Source organism: Pseudopipra pipra, chromosome Z (assembly GCF_036250125.1).
Source record: "Pseudopipra pipra isolate bDixPip1 chromosome Z, bDixPip1.hap1, whole genome shotgun sequence".
NCBI lineage: Eukaryota > Metazoa > Chordata > Aves > Passeriformes > Pipridae > Pseudopipra > Pseudopipra pipra.
In genome coordinates this window covers 34,676,402-34,694,126 of record NC_087581.1, presented here as the reverse complement: position 1 = coordinate 34,694,126, position 17,725 = coordinate 34,676,402, and the positions used below count along the sequence as shown (strand labels likewise).

At 33.1% G+C, this 17,725-nt stretch overlaps 1 protein-coding gene across 12 annotated transcripts in view; it reads right to left on the bottom strand.

Annotated features, from left to right (window-relative positions):
* The window catches only part of VPS13A (vacuolar protein sorting 13 homolog A), a 105,765-nt gene that overhangs the window by 12,111 nt on the left and 75,929 nt on the right, over nucleotides 1–17,725 (bottom strand). For 5 of the 12 annotated variants that reach the window (XM_064641308.1, XM_064641312.1, XM_064641311.1 and 2 more), the window contains 16 exons: nucleotides 16,817–16,946; nucleotides 16,235–16,470; nucleotides 14,081–14,234; nucleotides 13,193–13,339; nucleotides 12,535–12,616; nucleotides 11,075–11,144; nucleotides 10,409–10,514; nucleotides 9,928–10,041; nucleotides 8,507–8,652; nucleotides 8,322–8,403; nucleotides 7,251–7,364; nucleotides 6,718–6,793; nucleotides 6,453–6,616; nucleotides 6,039–6,084; nucleotides 5,656–5,779; nucleotides 4,595–4,709 (listed from right to left, as the gene is read on the bottom strand). In XM_064641308.1, the coding sequence (XP_064497378.1) occupies nucleotides 4,595–4,709; nucleotides 5,656–5,779; nucleotides 6,039–6,084; nucleotides 6,453–6,616; nucleotides 6,718–6,793; nucleotides 7,251–7,364; nucleotides 8,322–8,403; nucleotides 8,507–8,652; nucleotides 9,928–10,041; nucleotides 10,409–10,514; nucleotides 11,075–11,144; nucleotides 12,535–12,616; nucleotides 13,193–13,339; nucleotides 14,081–14,234; nucleotides 16,235–16,470; nucleotides 16,817–16,946 (1,906 nt within the window). The other 7 variants (XM_064641313.1, XM_064641314.1, XM_064641310.1 and 4 more) reach the window with 6 other exon arrangements.

Here is a 17,725-nt window from a genome sequence, read left to right as displayed (position 1 = left end):
CCCAAAGCCCCAAATCCAAATTATTTATTTTTTCAATGTATATTCAGAGAAGTCTAGACTCAAGTGAGAAACAAATAAAATACTTGTATAAAATGAATATTTTTGTTTATTAACATAAAAACTTAAAAAACACAACTATATTCCATCAAAGAGACAGAATAAAGTAAAGAATTGTATTTGCCAACTACACTAGCAATTTTTTCTACTCTTTTGTTGGGTTGTTTTTTGGTTTTTTTTTAGTTAGCATTCTACAACATTTGGATCTACTGAGTAAAGAAAGGATTCTTCAGTTATACTGCAGTGTAACTTGAATTAGCAATACCTGACCCGGGAGTACTACCATTTGTGCTAAATTTTACTTCCTCGTTCTGCAAAAATTAGTAGAACTTTAAGAAAAAAATTTTTAAAGTTAGGTCAACTTTTAGTCAAAAAAATTATTAAAATAATTACATTTCTAAAACTGTTTTAGAACGAGGAAGAAATATGGTCTTTTATAAAATTGACATGCATTGTCTAGAAAGACTGGTTATTACAGAAGAAAAACAATTTTATAGGTTAAAAAAAAAAATCACACTAAAACAGCAAAAAGAGAAGGAAATGTTAGGTAACATTATTCCAAATTCTCAAAATCCAATAAAGTTAATAAAATGTCACAGTAACCTTTCCATAAAGTTGTATCTAACAATTTCCTCAACTTTTAGACATGATGTGTCTTTTTTCAGGATTGAAGAACAAAATGATTTCCTTTGTTCCTCAAAGAAATATGGAAGATCCAGTTGTACCTGAAACATTTAAAATCCTTTCCACTATGTTTCAGGCAGTAACACACTGCAATACAGTCTTTCATCTATTTCTGCAAGGCATCCTTTTGAGGTGACAATATTACCGAACAAATAGAAACATATGGCCTGTAGTATCAGTAATTTCAGCTAAAACCAGCTCTCAAATTTAGTTGTCCCCTCTTTCATCTGTGAGATTAAAGGCAAAGGGTAATTGCCCAAGAGATCAGACTGTACAGCAGGTTTTGAATGCACAGAGCCAGAATAAGCAGTCTTAATGCTTTTTAATGGTTCTTCCCTCAGCATTTTGATAACTGGAAGCCAACAGACAATGAACAAAATGACATTACTTCGGTAAATATGCAAACATTTCAGAAGCTCTTATTGCTTTAGAGCAATTCTAACTGTTCAGATGTTGGCAGAATTAATTATCACTACAATACTTAATGATACAGAAATATCTGCTGCCAGTTGTCTTTAAAGAGCAACACAAATTTAAATTTAGTAATGAACCACAAAAAAGAATGAGAAAACTGTGCAAGCATTCCAGTGAATACAGAATAAATAATCTTTTAAAGAAACAAGTAACTTATAAAGGTATTTCGTAGAATTTATAATATAGAATTGTAGTGGATGAGTGTTCCCTGCCACCTCCCATATCTAGGTAAATAAAAAACTAAATACTTTTGCATGTTACATATGTTTTCCTACACAAAGTCTTGTAAAAATACTGGTATTTTTTTCCATCTGTCTGATTTTTACATGGTGTTTAGTTCTGGGGTGGATTTTTTACCTTTCTGTTCCTATGAAACCAAAACCAATTTATAGTCAGAATAAAAAAAATAACTAAATAACATTATTTCACACCTTTAACGATACCACAACACACACAAAATATTTAAAAATTATGGTAAAACAAATTATAAATGAAAAATTAAAGTTTTATGTTAAATGTTCCTTGCAAAATGTATGTATGTTATCTTTTAAATACCTTCATAAGCCATTTAGTGTTTTCACATTATCTAGTTCCAGGAAACATGAAAAACAATGTTGGAACAGAACAGATGAATCCGTTTTAGATATACTTTAGACATGTTTATTTTTAGAAGAAAAGCAGACAAAATACTTCTGAAATATTTGAATAAAACAGTCAAAGAGCATTTAAACACCAATAATTCAAACTCAGTAAAGTTTTACTAAACACATTTAAAAGCAATCCAACTACTAAATTGTAAATAAACCCTCTCAAACACTTATTTAAATGCAAAAACATTAAACACAGTTGATAGAAATACATCTGGAAATAAACTCTTAAGTCACAGTATCACTTATTTCTTCATATTATTCAATACTGTTTTACCTAATGTACAGTTTTATCTGTAAGACTGTTTTTATTACATTCTTTGCTCCTTTGCCTAGCACTCATCACCATACAGTTTATTATCCCCACATTTTTATTCACAGTTTTAAAAATAGGAATTTAGTAGCACAGAATCCCAACACTCTGTGGGAATTATAGCAGCAACATTTAAACGTTAAAGGTCAAAGGAATGTGACAAAGGCCATATATATCTGTAACAATCCACATCCACATTATCCTAACTGTCATCATCATCACTACTACTGTGAGTCATAGTCCACTCTTTGTAGGCCTGTCTTTTCTGAAAGCATGGTAAGGGAAGAAGAAAGCAGAAGTATTAGTTTAGAAGTAATGATTTGTCCAGAAAGTTTGTTAATTAAAGCAAAATAAAACCCCAGAAAACAAAGAAATTCTGAAGTGACATCCTAGTTTAGGACGCAGTATGAGTGCATGAAATAACCTATATCCTATTTCCTTTAATCAGCATATTCAATCTCTAAATTGCTAAAAGAAGTTTTACTCCAACCTAACCCTGTAATCTGTTGAAAAGCTACAATACAGTGACTGAAGTGGGACCAGTCACCAGATCTGTATGCAAAGAAACAATGCAAAAGGGGAGAATAATTATTTTCCCCACAAGAAAATACTACTCTATTCAAACTGTTTCAAATAGGGAACATGCAATCCACTAAGTTCCATGCAAAACAAAGTAACAGCTCTGGATCCACAAACATTAAGAATCAAAAACATTAGTATGCTTGAGAGTTAAATTAAGATTAAGACACCAAACATCCTGTAGCAGAATTTAATGTGTGGGAAAAAACAATACTACTTTCTGATCTGACTGTCTACAGGGAGAATTATAACCCTGCATGGAGCTTTGAAAACATTTCTTCAAGAGCAGTTGGAACCATACTAGTGAAAACTGATATGAAACAACAATTTTTCAAGTTCAGTTATTTTCAAATGGTGGCTACCATCACAAAATATAAAAGACAACACACAGGGCCGTGCTTTAATGTTTTTGTAAGTTAGATAATGGAAGGTGGTGGTACTGTACTCGACCATACAACACCGAAAAATCAGAATTACGTATTATATTGCAAAATTCTGTAAAGACTTCTCAGGAAAAAAAACAAAACACAAACATGTACAAATTTAAGAAGGAAAAGCAGTGTACAGTAATGAGAGAAGTCTGCATATTAGAGCTGACTCTGTTGTTTGTGAGCCTTTGTTTTAGTGGTACACTTTAAAACAGAAAAGAGGATGCTTTGAAATTTATTTTCTTACCAAAACCAAAAAGATTAGTAACAAATTTATGCCGTTCATCAGTAGTAGCTTCTAACTATCCTCTAGTTAAGGCAAAACTGCTTTATGGCACTAGCTTTAAATTGGAGAGCACAAGTTAAAGCTATCTCCTTAGAAGAAAGGCAGAGGCATAATATTATCAAAGACCTTTCATAGTCTCCTGAACTAGATCACCAGTGAATGGTATAGTGAACACAGCTAAGGTGCTACAAATAGGGCAGTCCTCTTCCACCAGAAATGAGAGACAAACTGATGAAATGCAGAAGAAACAAAAACAAGAGTGGAACTTGACATAAAACAAACAGCTATGGCAATACTCAAAGTGAGTCAAAATGCTCTTCCAAACACTACTTCATTCTTACCTACTTCTCCTAAAAGGTTATTTCTGTATGACATTTTCATGGCACACTGTGAATCCCTTTATGTGTATTTTTAAAATTCTGTTTAGATTCAGGCAATCAATAATTACTGCTTTATTTCTTATGCCTGAACATTTCTAAAAAGCAGGTTTATTTCTAACAGAGGAAAAAACAAACTCTGTAAGCTGTTTGAGTCACAATTGAAATTATTTCTCAAATTTCCTTAAGAGGCAGATGAATCATTAAAGAATAACTGCTGCTTAGCATGTTCTTCATGCAAACAGTATTCCACTTCAGAACTGTTTAGGTTCTTTCATGGCTTTAGTATGACACAAGTACAGCTATTCCCAGGTTCTTTAAAATGTTGTTTTACATAAAATTGAGATTTAAAAGTCACTGTTTAAAATATGTATTGTAAAATTACTGAAAAAGTATCTGTACTTATCATCACTGTTTATAAAAAAATAAAATTTAAAGGCATAAAACTTTTTAATTGCACATTTAAACTTTGTTCTTCTTTCAAAATGCACTGTATCTTGCACAAACTGCTATAGATATACTGATAGACATTATGGTGTCTTCCTCAAGAGTTGTATCACAGCAGCAAGTGTATCACAGTTGTATCCCTAAAGTGGTCATACGCCTAAGAAATTAAATGAAACTTCTTGACTATTGAGTTACTAGGTATGGGCAGATTGGGAATTTAGGAAATGGGAAATTCTAAAATATTTATTTTAATGTAAGATGAGTTTAAATGTATGTCAATCTATCTCTCATTTTTCCTTCACCTGTAACATTTGACTTCCAGTTCCATCTCTTAATCTGTAAGGTCTAATAACTCCATCTTCACCAAAGAAGCGAGGTGGGCGCAGGCTTATCACATCTTCTGATGAATCTGCAACTCTGACAATAAAACAGATTACTTCAGATATGTATCAATATCTCTACTCAACTATAATATTTAGCTAAGGCTCTAAATTATTTCGTATACAAATTAAATTCAAGTCCTAGTACAGCAACTGTTATTGTCTATATATGTACTTTTGCAAAGAAGTAGACATCCTGTGAAACAGTAACAGACTCAGAAATCTGTTTCAGAGAATCATTATTAGCAAACTAGATGGCACAGGACAGCACGTGCCTGTAATACTTAATTAGTGTCTAACCATTGTACTTCAAATCTTCAAAATTAAAGACAACTGTAAAATACATAACTTCCACTCTGATATGTTTCTTGCATTTCTCTGCTAAAGAGTTTAAAGTGGAAAACAAAAGAGACTGGCAATCTTATGGTAGCAAAAGTGATCTAACTCACTAAGAACAGAGCCATTGAACTGCTGTATTCAGACAAAGTTACTAAATGCCTCCTCAAAACTGTTTCCTACTTCTTTATACATTACAGTGTGAGATAATCTTCAGCAATGAATTCATTAAAGTGAAAATACCAAGTATTCAAATGCAGTCTTAACACAGTTCTCAGTCTGAACGACCATGACAGATCCTAGCATAATCTGGTGGTCTTGGAACTCATCTCATACAATAGTAATAATATATAAAGTAACTTTAGATTCATCTGAGAAGTCTTTTTTATCTCCTTATTTTGGGTAGAAGTTAAAAATCAGCAATTGAAGGAAATCCAATCATGAAGGCTTTTAAAACTAGTTTTTCAGTAATGCGAGAAATACCTGAGATTTGTGGCTATTTTTTAAATGCTGTCAACTGTGTATTTTGTTAAAGAGCCACCTATTTATTATGTAAATAACACAGAAGTGATAGGAAGACACAATGTACTACTGGTACTACTGTCTGTTTCATGCCATACGTTATCCTGTAGACTTATTTTACTTACTTTTTAATACCCTGAAATGTGCTGCTTGCCATGTCTATGATTCCACCAGTAGGCCTAGCTACTGCTCCCACTAAGCCTTTTCCGACACCTTTGAAAAAACCAGCTGCTCCTTCTTCCTGAGCTCCTAAAAGCATTAAGAGCAATAAATCATTGTAAGACACTGAGTTTTTCTTACAATCGTAGCAAACTTTATTACTATTTAAATACAACTCTTATTTGATACACAACTACACAGTCTCCATCCGAAGTTCATACAAACAACAGGAATATAAAATCAGCAGGAATATAAAATCTGAGTTTTATATCTCAGACTTACAATGTCTCATCAAATATGAAGAATTTACCATGATGTGAACAGTTAATGAAACAAGACCCAAACTTACCTCTTATTGGTTTTGTAACTATTCCTGTTATGCCACTGACAAAACCCTACCAAGACAAACAAAACAGACATTACCAAAAGGCTTCCAGGTAATATTTTTCATTTTTAGCATTTTTCTTTCTATTTCATTGATGAATAGGCTCAAAGTACATGTGTTGGGAGTATTCTAAAATTCACTCCAAGCTAATAGAATTAGAGGCACATGCTTCACAATTTCTACCTTCTCTCCTACCCTCTTACATTTTTATTTAAAACTATGACTCAATTGAGGCTATGTATTTGCAAAACCACAATTAAAACTTAACAAAAACCTAACTAACTAAAAAAATTTCAAAACTAACAACTCTGGTGACTACAACAAGCCCCTTGTTACTTTTGCCTGCATAAAATTAATTGTATTTTTTTTCCTCCTTACAGAAACTAATCCTTTTCCACCACGAGTGATACCCTCTCTTAGACCAGTGGGCTGTTTATTCATAGCTTCTCTCCTTTTTTGCTGGTAATCCTCATCCATGGTTATTGCAGCTACTCCTTTTGCCATAGCACCTGTGATTCTTGAGGCAGCACCTGCTAATCCACCTATTGGAATACAAATCAAATTAAAATTCCAATGCAATTTACAAATACTCAACTCTATTGCTGACTATTAAGCAAACTACCATCACAATGCTGAAACTTACCAACAGCTCCCCCTACTAGTGCTTTAAGTCCTAGTGCCATTCCTTCTATAAATTCCTCAGGACCCTGGATGGCTCCCTATGAGAAAAAAAGTGACATATTTATGATAAGCTTCAAATAGTATGCATTATATATTTTTAAATCTTACTTTTTTATTGGGATTTATATGCAACAAAGAGAACAAGAAGATAAGACTGAGCAAAAAGTGTGAAAGTGCCCACAAAAGCCCTGTGAGAGAATGACAGACTATTTTAGAATACTAATTAATTCCCTGAATTCTGCTTATTTTAAGGTGAATGGAAAAACGATCAGATTTATTTTAAAGTAAGAACCGTAAGGAACGGTCATTTGTGAGTTAAGTTAGAGGGACTTCCCTCTCTTCATCTCACTTGAGTTTTCCAGGCACTTTCACTTGAAATGTTGAATTCTAAATCTAAATTTAAAACCTGAACAGGTATTAATATAGATTTTCAATACAACTCCTATCTATTTACTTCTACACTACATTTCATAAATAGGCAGCAGAGATTTTTACCTGGTATGGTTCATAGAAGAATGCTTCTACTCCTTCAGACAAGCCTCTTATGAATCCGAAGGGATTACCCAAGACATCAAGGCCAAGAATAAGAACATACATCTGTTTAATAGCCTAAAATAAAGAGGTTTTAGTTAAATATTTCCTAAATTACACTGAAACAAAGGCAAACAGTGTAGTTTAGAAAACTACAGATTAGAAACAGTGAAAGAAACATTTGTTTAATATAAAACCCACAAAATTACTTGGAAAAGTAGTAGCTGTACTAAAAAGGTGAGAAAATCAGTCAGTAAACCACACTAAGTCAGCCAAAGAAACAATAATACTTAAAAGCATTTCAGCAGTAACTGTTGTTAAAGTTACTGAGATTTTACAAAGCCAACATATTACATAGATTTCTCTCATACAACAGGACAAACTGTGGTCTCTTTGTATATGCTAAGAAAATTTTGTTGATAGTTGCTGCAAAATGTTGTAACTGCATCTATATGAAGTGTAATTTGTTCTAAAAAAAAAAGGTTGCGCGTCTCCTAAACGCCAAATTTTCCCTCTGAGAAAAGTAAGGGAAAGAGAACAAGAGATAACTCATTTCCCCAGTCAAAATACTGTATTGATTTTTTCTCCTTTAAAGATGGACAGAGCACTAAACTAAAATGTCCCAAGAATCCCTTATTATCAGTGGTGGATGGATAGAAGATGATGACTTCTTTCATGCACAAGTGTGTGTGTTGGATTCTCTCCACTGGATGACAGGACTTCAACAGTATATAAAAGCCAAGAAGGAAGCAAAATTCATATGCTACTAATGTCCAAGAAAAAGCATTAATATTTTCATGCTAATTATGTTCTATCAGAGCTGCATTGTGTTTGCTTCCCCTACCCATTCCAGCAAGCTGCATTGTTGTCCATGTCACTTCTCCCCAGTATAAAGGAAGTAAAATTTAAATAAGTAATTGTTTCATATGTGTTTATTTTACCTTTGTACTTAGATACAAGTAATTTTACTCAGTTTCACAGAACAAAAACACAGAGTAACACTTGCAAAATATAAATTTACTGGAATATTCTAACCTGTTTCGAATAATGTTTTACAACTGCTGACTGGAGCTGTTGTGTAGTACAGAAGTGATACCTGAGTTCAAAGAATGACAACCTAAAAAAACAGGAAAGAGAAAAAGTAAATCCTTATTATATTAACATATGTAATATTGGTATAATCTTTGGGAGTGATCTTTACAATCACATTTTTAACCTACTTAAAAACAATATCTTGTACATCTGTGAGGGTGGCCCCTATACTCTTCAGCAGGAGATTCAAGGACTGAAGTGGTATCAGTTCATTCTTTCCTTCTTCTTTATTACTATCTTCTCCACCCGTACTGAGTGAAAAGCTTAAGTGTAACTAAAAAATGAGATTGGGAAATAACAAGGTTCATTATTAAAAATATTATATTTCTACCTTTATAATATTTTAGATTATTTAAAAATTGAGTTAAGACATTCCTGGTCTTGACTGAAAGCAGTAACTTTGTAACAGAGTACATAAATACACCACGTAGGCCAAAAAAAAACCAACTGACAAAAAGTCAAACTGAGTAATTCAAACTACCTTTAAGAAAACAGGAAATAGAAGCTGCTTATTCATGTTTTCAGAGAAGGTCTCCAGATTCTTTTAGCTTTAATTTAGGTTTTTAGCTTGTTTTCAAAATATTAGGTTTCTGTAAGTTATACTCAAAATCAAAGCAGACAGAAAATGATAACATAGCATGATGTCCAAGCAAGAGTGTAAAACAAAATCCTGAAAACAAATAATTACTAACACAAGTTTTACAGGTGCTAAATAAACACTGGAATATGCATACAAGAAAAATCCCACCTGTGCACACCTGAAATAATCAAATTATTTGTTTCACAGAAATTACGACAGTCTCAAAACAAAAACATTCAGGAAAATTGCTCAAATGGTTCTATAGTGCACAACTGTATTCAGTAGTGTTCAAAATCAGATTTAAAGAAGTTATGTCTGTTGCTGATTCTCTGAAGACAATATCATGTGCCACTCATTAATTTATGTTATAACACAGCTTAACTATAGCTCATTTCAATGATACACAGCTCATCTTGGAGAATTATTGTCATTTAATTTTTAATCATTAAAGACTAATCAGCATATTAGAACCTGAAGCCCATTTATTCCATCCTATTTCCTCTATGCAATTTTTCTTGTCCAATATAATTTCTAAGATCTCACCAGATACTGCAAAGAGGTGAAACTAAAATAATTCTTTTACTTATTTCCTATGAGATGGAGATGAGATTCTCTTAAGTACTGCTACAGAAACTATAAGATACTCTCACAGCTTTAACAGTGTTTGTTACCCTGGCTGTACATGTTATTCAGAAATTACTTAAACCTCCAATCCACAACACACTGTCTGCACACAAACTAGAGAATTTTGCAGGGAAATCTTACATAATAAAAAGAAAAATCATTACTCATTATAAAGGAAGTAATGGATAGGAATGAAATACTAAGGTAGTGGTAACAATGAAAGCACTTTCCTGGAACTTTTTTTGTTTTGATCACCTCTATATGTCTTCATTTCCAGTGCCTATTATCCTGCAGGAGACAAATCTTCAGAGAGCAAACACACATTGTAATGTGAAAAAGGACTACCTTAATTGGAGAGATATGAAAGTATTCATACAAGCTGATTTGTGATGTATCCATTGATGACACACTCATCAGTTCTTCTTGAAGACATTCAACATCCTTTTTGAAATGTTGTATCTGTAAATGCATTTCAAATGAATATTACTTCAAAAGTTGGAATATATTAAACTAGCATGCATTTGTCACTGAGACACAATACATTGACTAATACTGCTTATACTCTCCATTGTACAAATTCCTCTCATTTACCCTGTATTGTAAGGTTTTGAAGCCTTCTTTCCATAGCATTCAAGATGAAGATAAAGGAAAGAGCTTACTATCTGTCTCAGGCAACAGTAATTAAAAAACTCACAGCTTCATACCAGTCCTAGACACACAGCAATTAACCATTGTTATGGACACAGAAAACCTTTTTTTTTTTAATACAATTTGACTAATTACAACTTTAAAATCTAGTTCTCTTCAAACAACAAAAGGTCTCTACCTCTGGGTCACTTGGCAAATCAGTCCGTGTAAACAACGCAACAAGTGCATACAGGAAGCCGAGATCTAATCTGAGATCCATCTCTTGAATCAGGACCTTAAAATACCTATAAAATAAAAAAAAATATTAAGGATTCTACAAAAATGTGTAACACTTAATACAGGATATTTAGGTCACTTATGTATTAATTTCAGGTATAGGTTTTATGGCGGCTTTTTCTGGTGTGGGGCTTTTTTGTAATATTTTGTTGTTGTTGTTTTCTTTTTTGTTTTGGTTTGGGTTTTTTTGAGGGATTCATCATTACTGGTGAAAAGAAGGCCTCCCACAGAGGTGTAAGATAAACACATTTCTGGTAAACAGAACCATCTTAATCACGTAGTGGCATTTAACACTCTACATACCACCACTAAACAGATTTTTTTTCTAAATTAAAGAAGACTAAAATCTGCATTAAAAAGACACCTAAAAATCCTTGCTTTGCTCTGCAATTATGGGGATAGCAAAAGGCATTGAGCTTTCATCTCTCTTAAAGTGCTCTGATCTTTCCAAGAATGAGTTGGTGCTAAAATTACCCTTCATTATGTTTGCCTCTATAATAATTTTAATTTTAAAGCTTGATTAAACATAATCAATAGCAGAAGAGATGGAACATGTCAAAATACTTACTTAATATGAGATATTTGTGAATGTCCTGCAGTTCTCATGACAATACTGACATCAGTAAATGGTTTTGGTGCTATGAAGTTGTAAAATAAAAAGAGATCAGCACAGACTGCCATACGTTATACATAACTTTATAGTTTTAATATGAAAATGTCATATACATTCAGAGTTTTTTCAATCCTGTAAAGCAGGATTACAGAATGGATATGACTGGCAAACAACTAAGTCAGGGAAAAGAGCAGGAACAAAAAGGAATTGGAAGGCAAAGATGAAATGCAACATAGAAATGCTATTTCACTGACCTCTTAAAATGCACCATTTTCATTTAAAAGCAAATTAATACTGATATAATCTTAGATTTAGATAATTTCCTTCGTTATGGAATAAGATTTTCCAATTGCTGATACAAAGATACACACTAAACAACTACCAAAAAAATCAACCAAAAACCAAAATAGAAGAAAAAAATAACAAAACCAAAAATCAAACAACAAAAAACCCCAAACAAACAAAAAAACCCAAAATAGAACAAAAAATTCTGCAGATTTATGCACTGTAGCTTGAAACTGATCATATTGAGAATGAACACCTGACATCCTATTAGCTTCTGCAAAAAATTAAAGCATTATTTTTTGTCTCAATCCACAATCCCTTTTGATATTCCTCAGATCTTTCAAGTGAATTTGGTATGAAAAATTTAATGAAAGACTTCAGTTCATCACATAGTAGAGAGACACTGCAAGCAATGTCACTATGCTCCAAGCAATGGAGAAGTCGGAAGGCTAAATACAAAACAGACAAAATATAATTTTCCATCTACAGAGTATATAAATAATTTTGAGTTTAGACATTTCTTTTCATATTAGTTAAGGTTATTTCAGATAGGTCACTAGGTCATGTACTGCATGATTAAGATATTGAAGCAGTAGGGAAATAATGGAAGACTAAAGATGCACTAAAGTCAATCCTCAATGCCCCACAACTCCAAATGCAAGCAAGACAGAAACAGTGCACCAGATTCGCTATCATCAACATTAACAAGAAATCTATCTTTTCTTATTTTCAGCAGACAACTCTTCTCGTATATTAGTCAGCATTAAGTTTTAGCCGTGGTCTGAATGCAACTACCAAAACCTCGTTTTAAGCCTGATTTGAGCATAACTTTCATGCTTATGCTCTCCAAAAGCAATGAATTAGCATGCCAAAAAATGTGCTTAAAAGCTAAGATATTGATGGATAAAGGAAATTTTCTTTTCTTCTGACTGTTAACTATTGAAATGGTTTTCTGTGTATCTTCTTTGTAGACACAACTGCTTCCTTATCTCCAACATTAGTATTTGTGCTGTTATCTGTAGTCAGAAGGCTCAGACAGACTTCATCTGATAGAAGTGACATGGTTAACTTCAGTACAAATAAGTTATTTTGTCTTTTTAAACGGGTTATGTTAAACTAGAACAACAAACCTGAATCCAAGGTGATGGACTTTGGAGGTTTAATAGGATAGAACACAAAGGGAAATATGGCTCCAGGAATCTGGTTTTGTATCTATTAGAGGGGTAAGGACAGGACAAGGTGCAGCACGTTAGCTTTTCAATAGTGAAATACTTTAAAATCAGGACAAACAAAAGAATTATGAACATTACCTGCAGCCTTCCACCAAACTGAAAACAGAAAGAAAGCTACTATTGTGCTTACAAGTATATCTATTTTAAAAATTTAATAATCCAATTCAAATAGTTTAGAAAAGCTTCTTAGTTGGTGGTCCACAAAATTATGTACATGGTCCAAAAAATTTTTACAAAGGATTTGTTTTAAAAAACTTGAGCATAACAAGAAAAGAAACCGTACATATCTTTTTGCTGGTTACAAAGAAAAGCTCCAAGAAAAAGCACGGAAGATGAATGGCAAATGTTTTTTTCTAAACAGTCATAGTTATCTTTTTTCTTTTTCCTAGAGGTATTTAAGTAATATTCCAAAGATTGAGAATCGCTGATGTAAAAGCCAATGATTACGAAAAAATTGAAAACATGAGAAATTCAAACAATTCTAAAAATGAATCCAAGTTTCTATAAAAGTTGTTTTTTCTGAATAAGTAATTCACTACTTTCTGACAAGACTCACCTGTATCCTGTAAATTTGAATTCTGAAAGACTTCTGATGTGCAGATGAACTGTATTCCACTTTTAAAGCTGGCAGATAATTCCTTCTGATAGGAATTTCATTTGGTTGTTGAATTTTCATGTCCATTCCATTAGGAGTTAAACATACCTATTGTAATATTACAGAAAATTTGGTATGCTGTTTTAAAATACTGCTTTTTATAATATACTTAGAAATTCTGTCACAAATTTCAATAGAAATAGAATTACAAAATACTGCATTATTTGGGAGTTACTAGCATTTAATACACATCTTTCTAGAGGAAAAGCTGAGTAGTATAATGGTCTATGACTGAGATAAATATTGGCTTTACTTATGCAATGTTTATTTTCTGATAACACATTTCTGAGGAGCATCTAAGAATTTTTCTATAGAAGAGGACTGAGCATTTGGAGTATAATGTGCTTCAACATTCCAGAATAATTTCTGAAATTATTTTTCAATTATATGTGGTTGAATGACAGTTGAATTATCCCATAATAAGCCATCTTAAAAATAGAAGATTTTATGCTAAAACAAACAAACTAATCCCAAACTAATACATTTACTGGTATAATACATAAACCAAATGCAAAGCTTCCTTACTGTAGTTTTATGAATATTTAGTATCAAGACCTGCAAAAATGTTACATCTCAATTTAAAGTTAGAGGCTAACAACAAAAAGGAAGCTTTCAAATGTTTGTGGATTTCCTTCCAAATTTTTTTAAAGACAGAGATGAAGAAGGATATCCAAATGGATTGCGTAAATTGATATATCTCAAATTTCACTGGAAGTCAGCCAAATTGATATATGATCTTTTTCTAGTGTATACATACAAACAAAAGAATTAGAGAACTATCAGTAATACCGAAACATTTGATTCCAACTCAATAATCTTATTTTCTGAAGGACTCAGCTCACTGTAGTCTTTGAATTCTTGTTCTAATTTTTCAATTTGCTTAACACTCATTGGTCTCCACCTTGACTTCTTCCTCGGTTTTGTCTCCCAAACCACATCAGAACTTTGAAAACAAAACAAAGGACCAAAAGAGATGTATTAGCCATTTCAAAACAAGTTTCAGCTACTGTAGCATCACTTTTAATAGGTTGTAACTGGGGAATGAAAAACAATATCATAAAGCACTACTGTAGTAGTGGGACCCAAATCACCCACTGCCTTCTTGGTACTAAGCAGAAGCCAGTCTCTCCAATATGATACAAAAAAGAAAAGTTAATGAGTCAGTATAATTCCATACTTCGATGAAGAGAGGTATGTAATGATATTTAGGAAGCTCAGTTGCAATAGCACTGCCATCCATTATTGTACAATCTCAATGTATTTTTCTGCTTATACTCCTGTATGTATTTTGGCATTTTAAATTTACTACAAATCGAGAAGTTTAAGTCAAGACAAAACACCTCCTGAACTGCCTCCAATTTTTGATAGCTTGTTTCTTCACTCATTCCATCTAAATCAATTGATGGTGACTTTGGTTTACATGTTTCCTCTACTGATTTTATGGTGGGGGGTTTGGTTTTGTTGCTTGTTTGGGCTTTTTTTTTAAAAGTTATCTCTAAATCAATTCTTTTCTTTTGTCTCTGAGTTTTATTAATACAAATAATTAACCAACTTTAAAGGGCATTGGACTCTTTTCCACTGCTTCTATGAGAAACTATTGTGTCTAATTTCATCTTACAGTCACTCAATCACAGAATCAGCCGGGTTGGAAAGGACCTCCGACATCATCAAGTCTGGCATAAAACAGAGGAGAAATCAACACTGTCAGGCAGGTGCAGGATGTTTCCTCTTTCCACAGATATGCAGGTTTTGAGACAGTCCACTAAACCCTTTTAGCTACATCTGTGTCTGTGTTCAGACACATCAATGGCAGAATCACCAAAATAAAAAAGTGAGCTAAAACACAAAACAACAGCTACAAAACAGAGTAACGCCTTGAAGTTGCTGGGAGTTTTCCCCCCTTATTTTTGTTCCCTGTCTTTTTTTTTCTTTTTGTTCCTCCTAAAAAAGGAAGCTCAATTTCAGTACTGCCATCCATTTTCCCAGAGCTTGATATCCATTCAGGGTTTGACAAGAAAACAATACCAACTATAAGCATTGCTAGACCACTGACTATGGATGACTTCTTCCAAAAACACCAACACCAAAAAAATCTCAACACTACTATGAATCTAGGCAATCAGATGTCACTTTTAATGGAGTGTTTCCACTGTTTAGATATCAGAGCACAGTTTCTCAGGTGAGGGCACAGACTGGAATTTTCTTTGTAAATGAGAGATGTGACTGTGTGAAGTATACGTGTATAAGAAGTTTTTGCTTGTTTATTTTACAGTGCAGTGCAAAAAATTAATCAAGAAAAAACAACTCTCACTCTTGCAACCTCGTGGCTGTGAATATACAGAAATGTGTAGATTACGGCAATGATATGTAAGTGTCCCTTAACATTCTAAGGAGCCCCTGTTTGAATATATGATAGCACACATTTCTTAAACATTATATAATTTCTTTTCTGCTTCCTTCTGAAATGTTTTCTTAGGAAATCTAAGTATTAGTGCTCTGGATCACCATAATTTATCAATCAAAACTAAAGAGACCTATAAGCTGCTATTGCATCAAAATTTCCAACACAGAATTCAGCAACTGTTCCTGTAGTGAAGATAGAAAAATCCACTGACACAAACTAACCACAGACCTTACAGTTTGAAATTCTATTATCACTTGCCAAACTACATGAACAGGAAATACTTCTGTTCAGCATATTGGGAAGTTTGCCACACAGAGTTACAAATATATATTCCAAAAATACACAGATACAGAAAGCATATGCATTAACATAAAACAGTGAAAACATTTCTCTTGACCAGGAAAATAGAGTGATTTAGTTCTAAATACTCTTAACCTAAATCTCTTGTTCCTCTTCCATCACAACCCAAAATAAAACTCACAGAGTGAAAATACCCACAAAGTTAAACATTTTAAACCACTGCACACAAAGTAAGTTACCTTGTAATTCCAATGTAGGACACCTCTTGTTTTAAGTAATTATCAACCAATGAAATTCCAACATCTTGCAAAGACAGAATAATTTCTTGTTCTGCTAGTTCTGCTTTTACACTTTCATATGTCAATTTAAACACATTCTCATCTTCAGTGATCAGGACAATACGCTGCAAACCTTCATAAAATGACATTAAATAGACAGCTTTTCTGCAATCCACTCTGAGTATTTCCATTTTGTCCTACAAACAAGAGAGGAAATGTTTTTAGAACTCTATTCATCATTTTACTCCACAAGCAAATGCATACATCTTGGCAACATAAAAAATAATAGAAGACATTTTTAAGGTGCAGGAAAAAATTAACTATGACATTTTACAAGAGGCTAACACAAACACACACTTTTCAACTGAAGACAACGCTTACTGGCACAAGCTCTGGCAAATACGGTGTTGGTACTGTTCTGTGTCTGAAACTCATATATGAGACTCCTAATCATACTCATTAAATATGAAGTTTCATACATACACTGATGAACAGGACAATAAATTAGATGCCACTAAAAGGAGATTTCAATAATAAGCATACCTCTTTTGGAGAAATTTCCTCGGTTCTATTTCCACATTTCCATGTCAATTTCCTAGATCCTGCTGGGTCTGCCCAAGTATACAGTACTGCCTTATTGGGCTGAAGGCAGTCTTCCAATTCACTAAGGGAGCTAGAACAAAGTAATTTTAAATTCAAATGTCAACAAATATTTTGTGTTAATGACCTTTGCATTCTAGCATTTCAAAAAGAACATTTTACTTATATTTTCAAATAATGAAAATGAAAACTAAAAATAGCATTATGCATGAAAAAACATGAACAAAACCATGCTCAGGACAGTTATAAAAACACGCATTTATACTTCGAAATACATACATATATTTTAAAAATATACACAGTAGACTTTAAATACTCATTTTCTTTCCCACTTGTGATTAACGGGGAAAAATAAAGTAGAAAAAAATTCCAGACAGTAGAGCTTAAACACTGAAAGAAAAACTCAGGATTTGTGTCGCCTACCATTAATATTTCAAGATAAGAAATGTGGGTTCAAAATTCATTGTTTAGGAAAGGTTTCCCCCTATGATTCGCTGAAGTGCAGTGTTTAGTATCTGGATATTTTCGTGCAAACATATTTTAAAATCCATTTCCCCTCACAAACAGTTAAAAACTGGCAGACTTGTCTTCTACTGATGTCTAAAAGGGGGCTACCCCAAGAGAGGTAGTGGAAGGGTGCTGATCTCTTCTTGCTGGGATCCAGTGATTGGACACATGGGAATGGTTTAAAGCTGTGCCACGGGAGGTTTAGACTAGACATTAGGAAGCTTTTCTTTACTGTAAGAATGGTAAAATGCATAAGAACAGGCTTCCTTTAGAGTCAATGCCCCAAGCCCATCATTCAGCAAAGCCCTTAATAACATGCTTTTACTTTTGGTCAGCTCAGAAGTG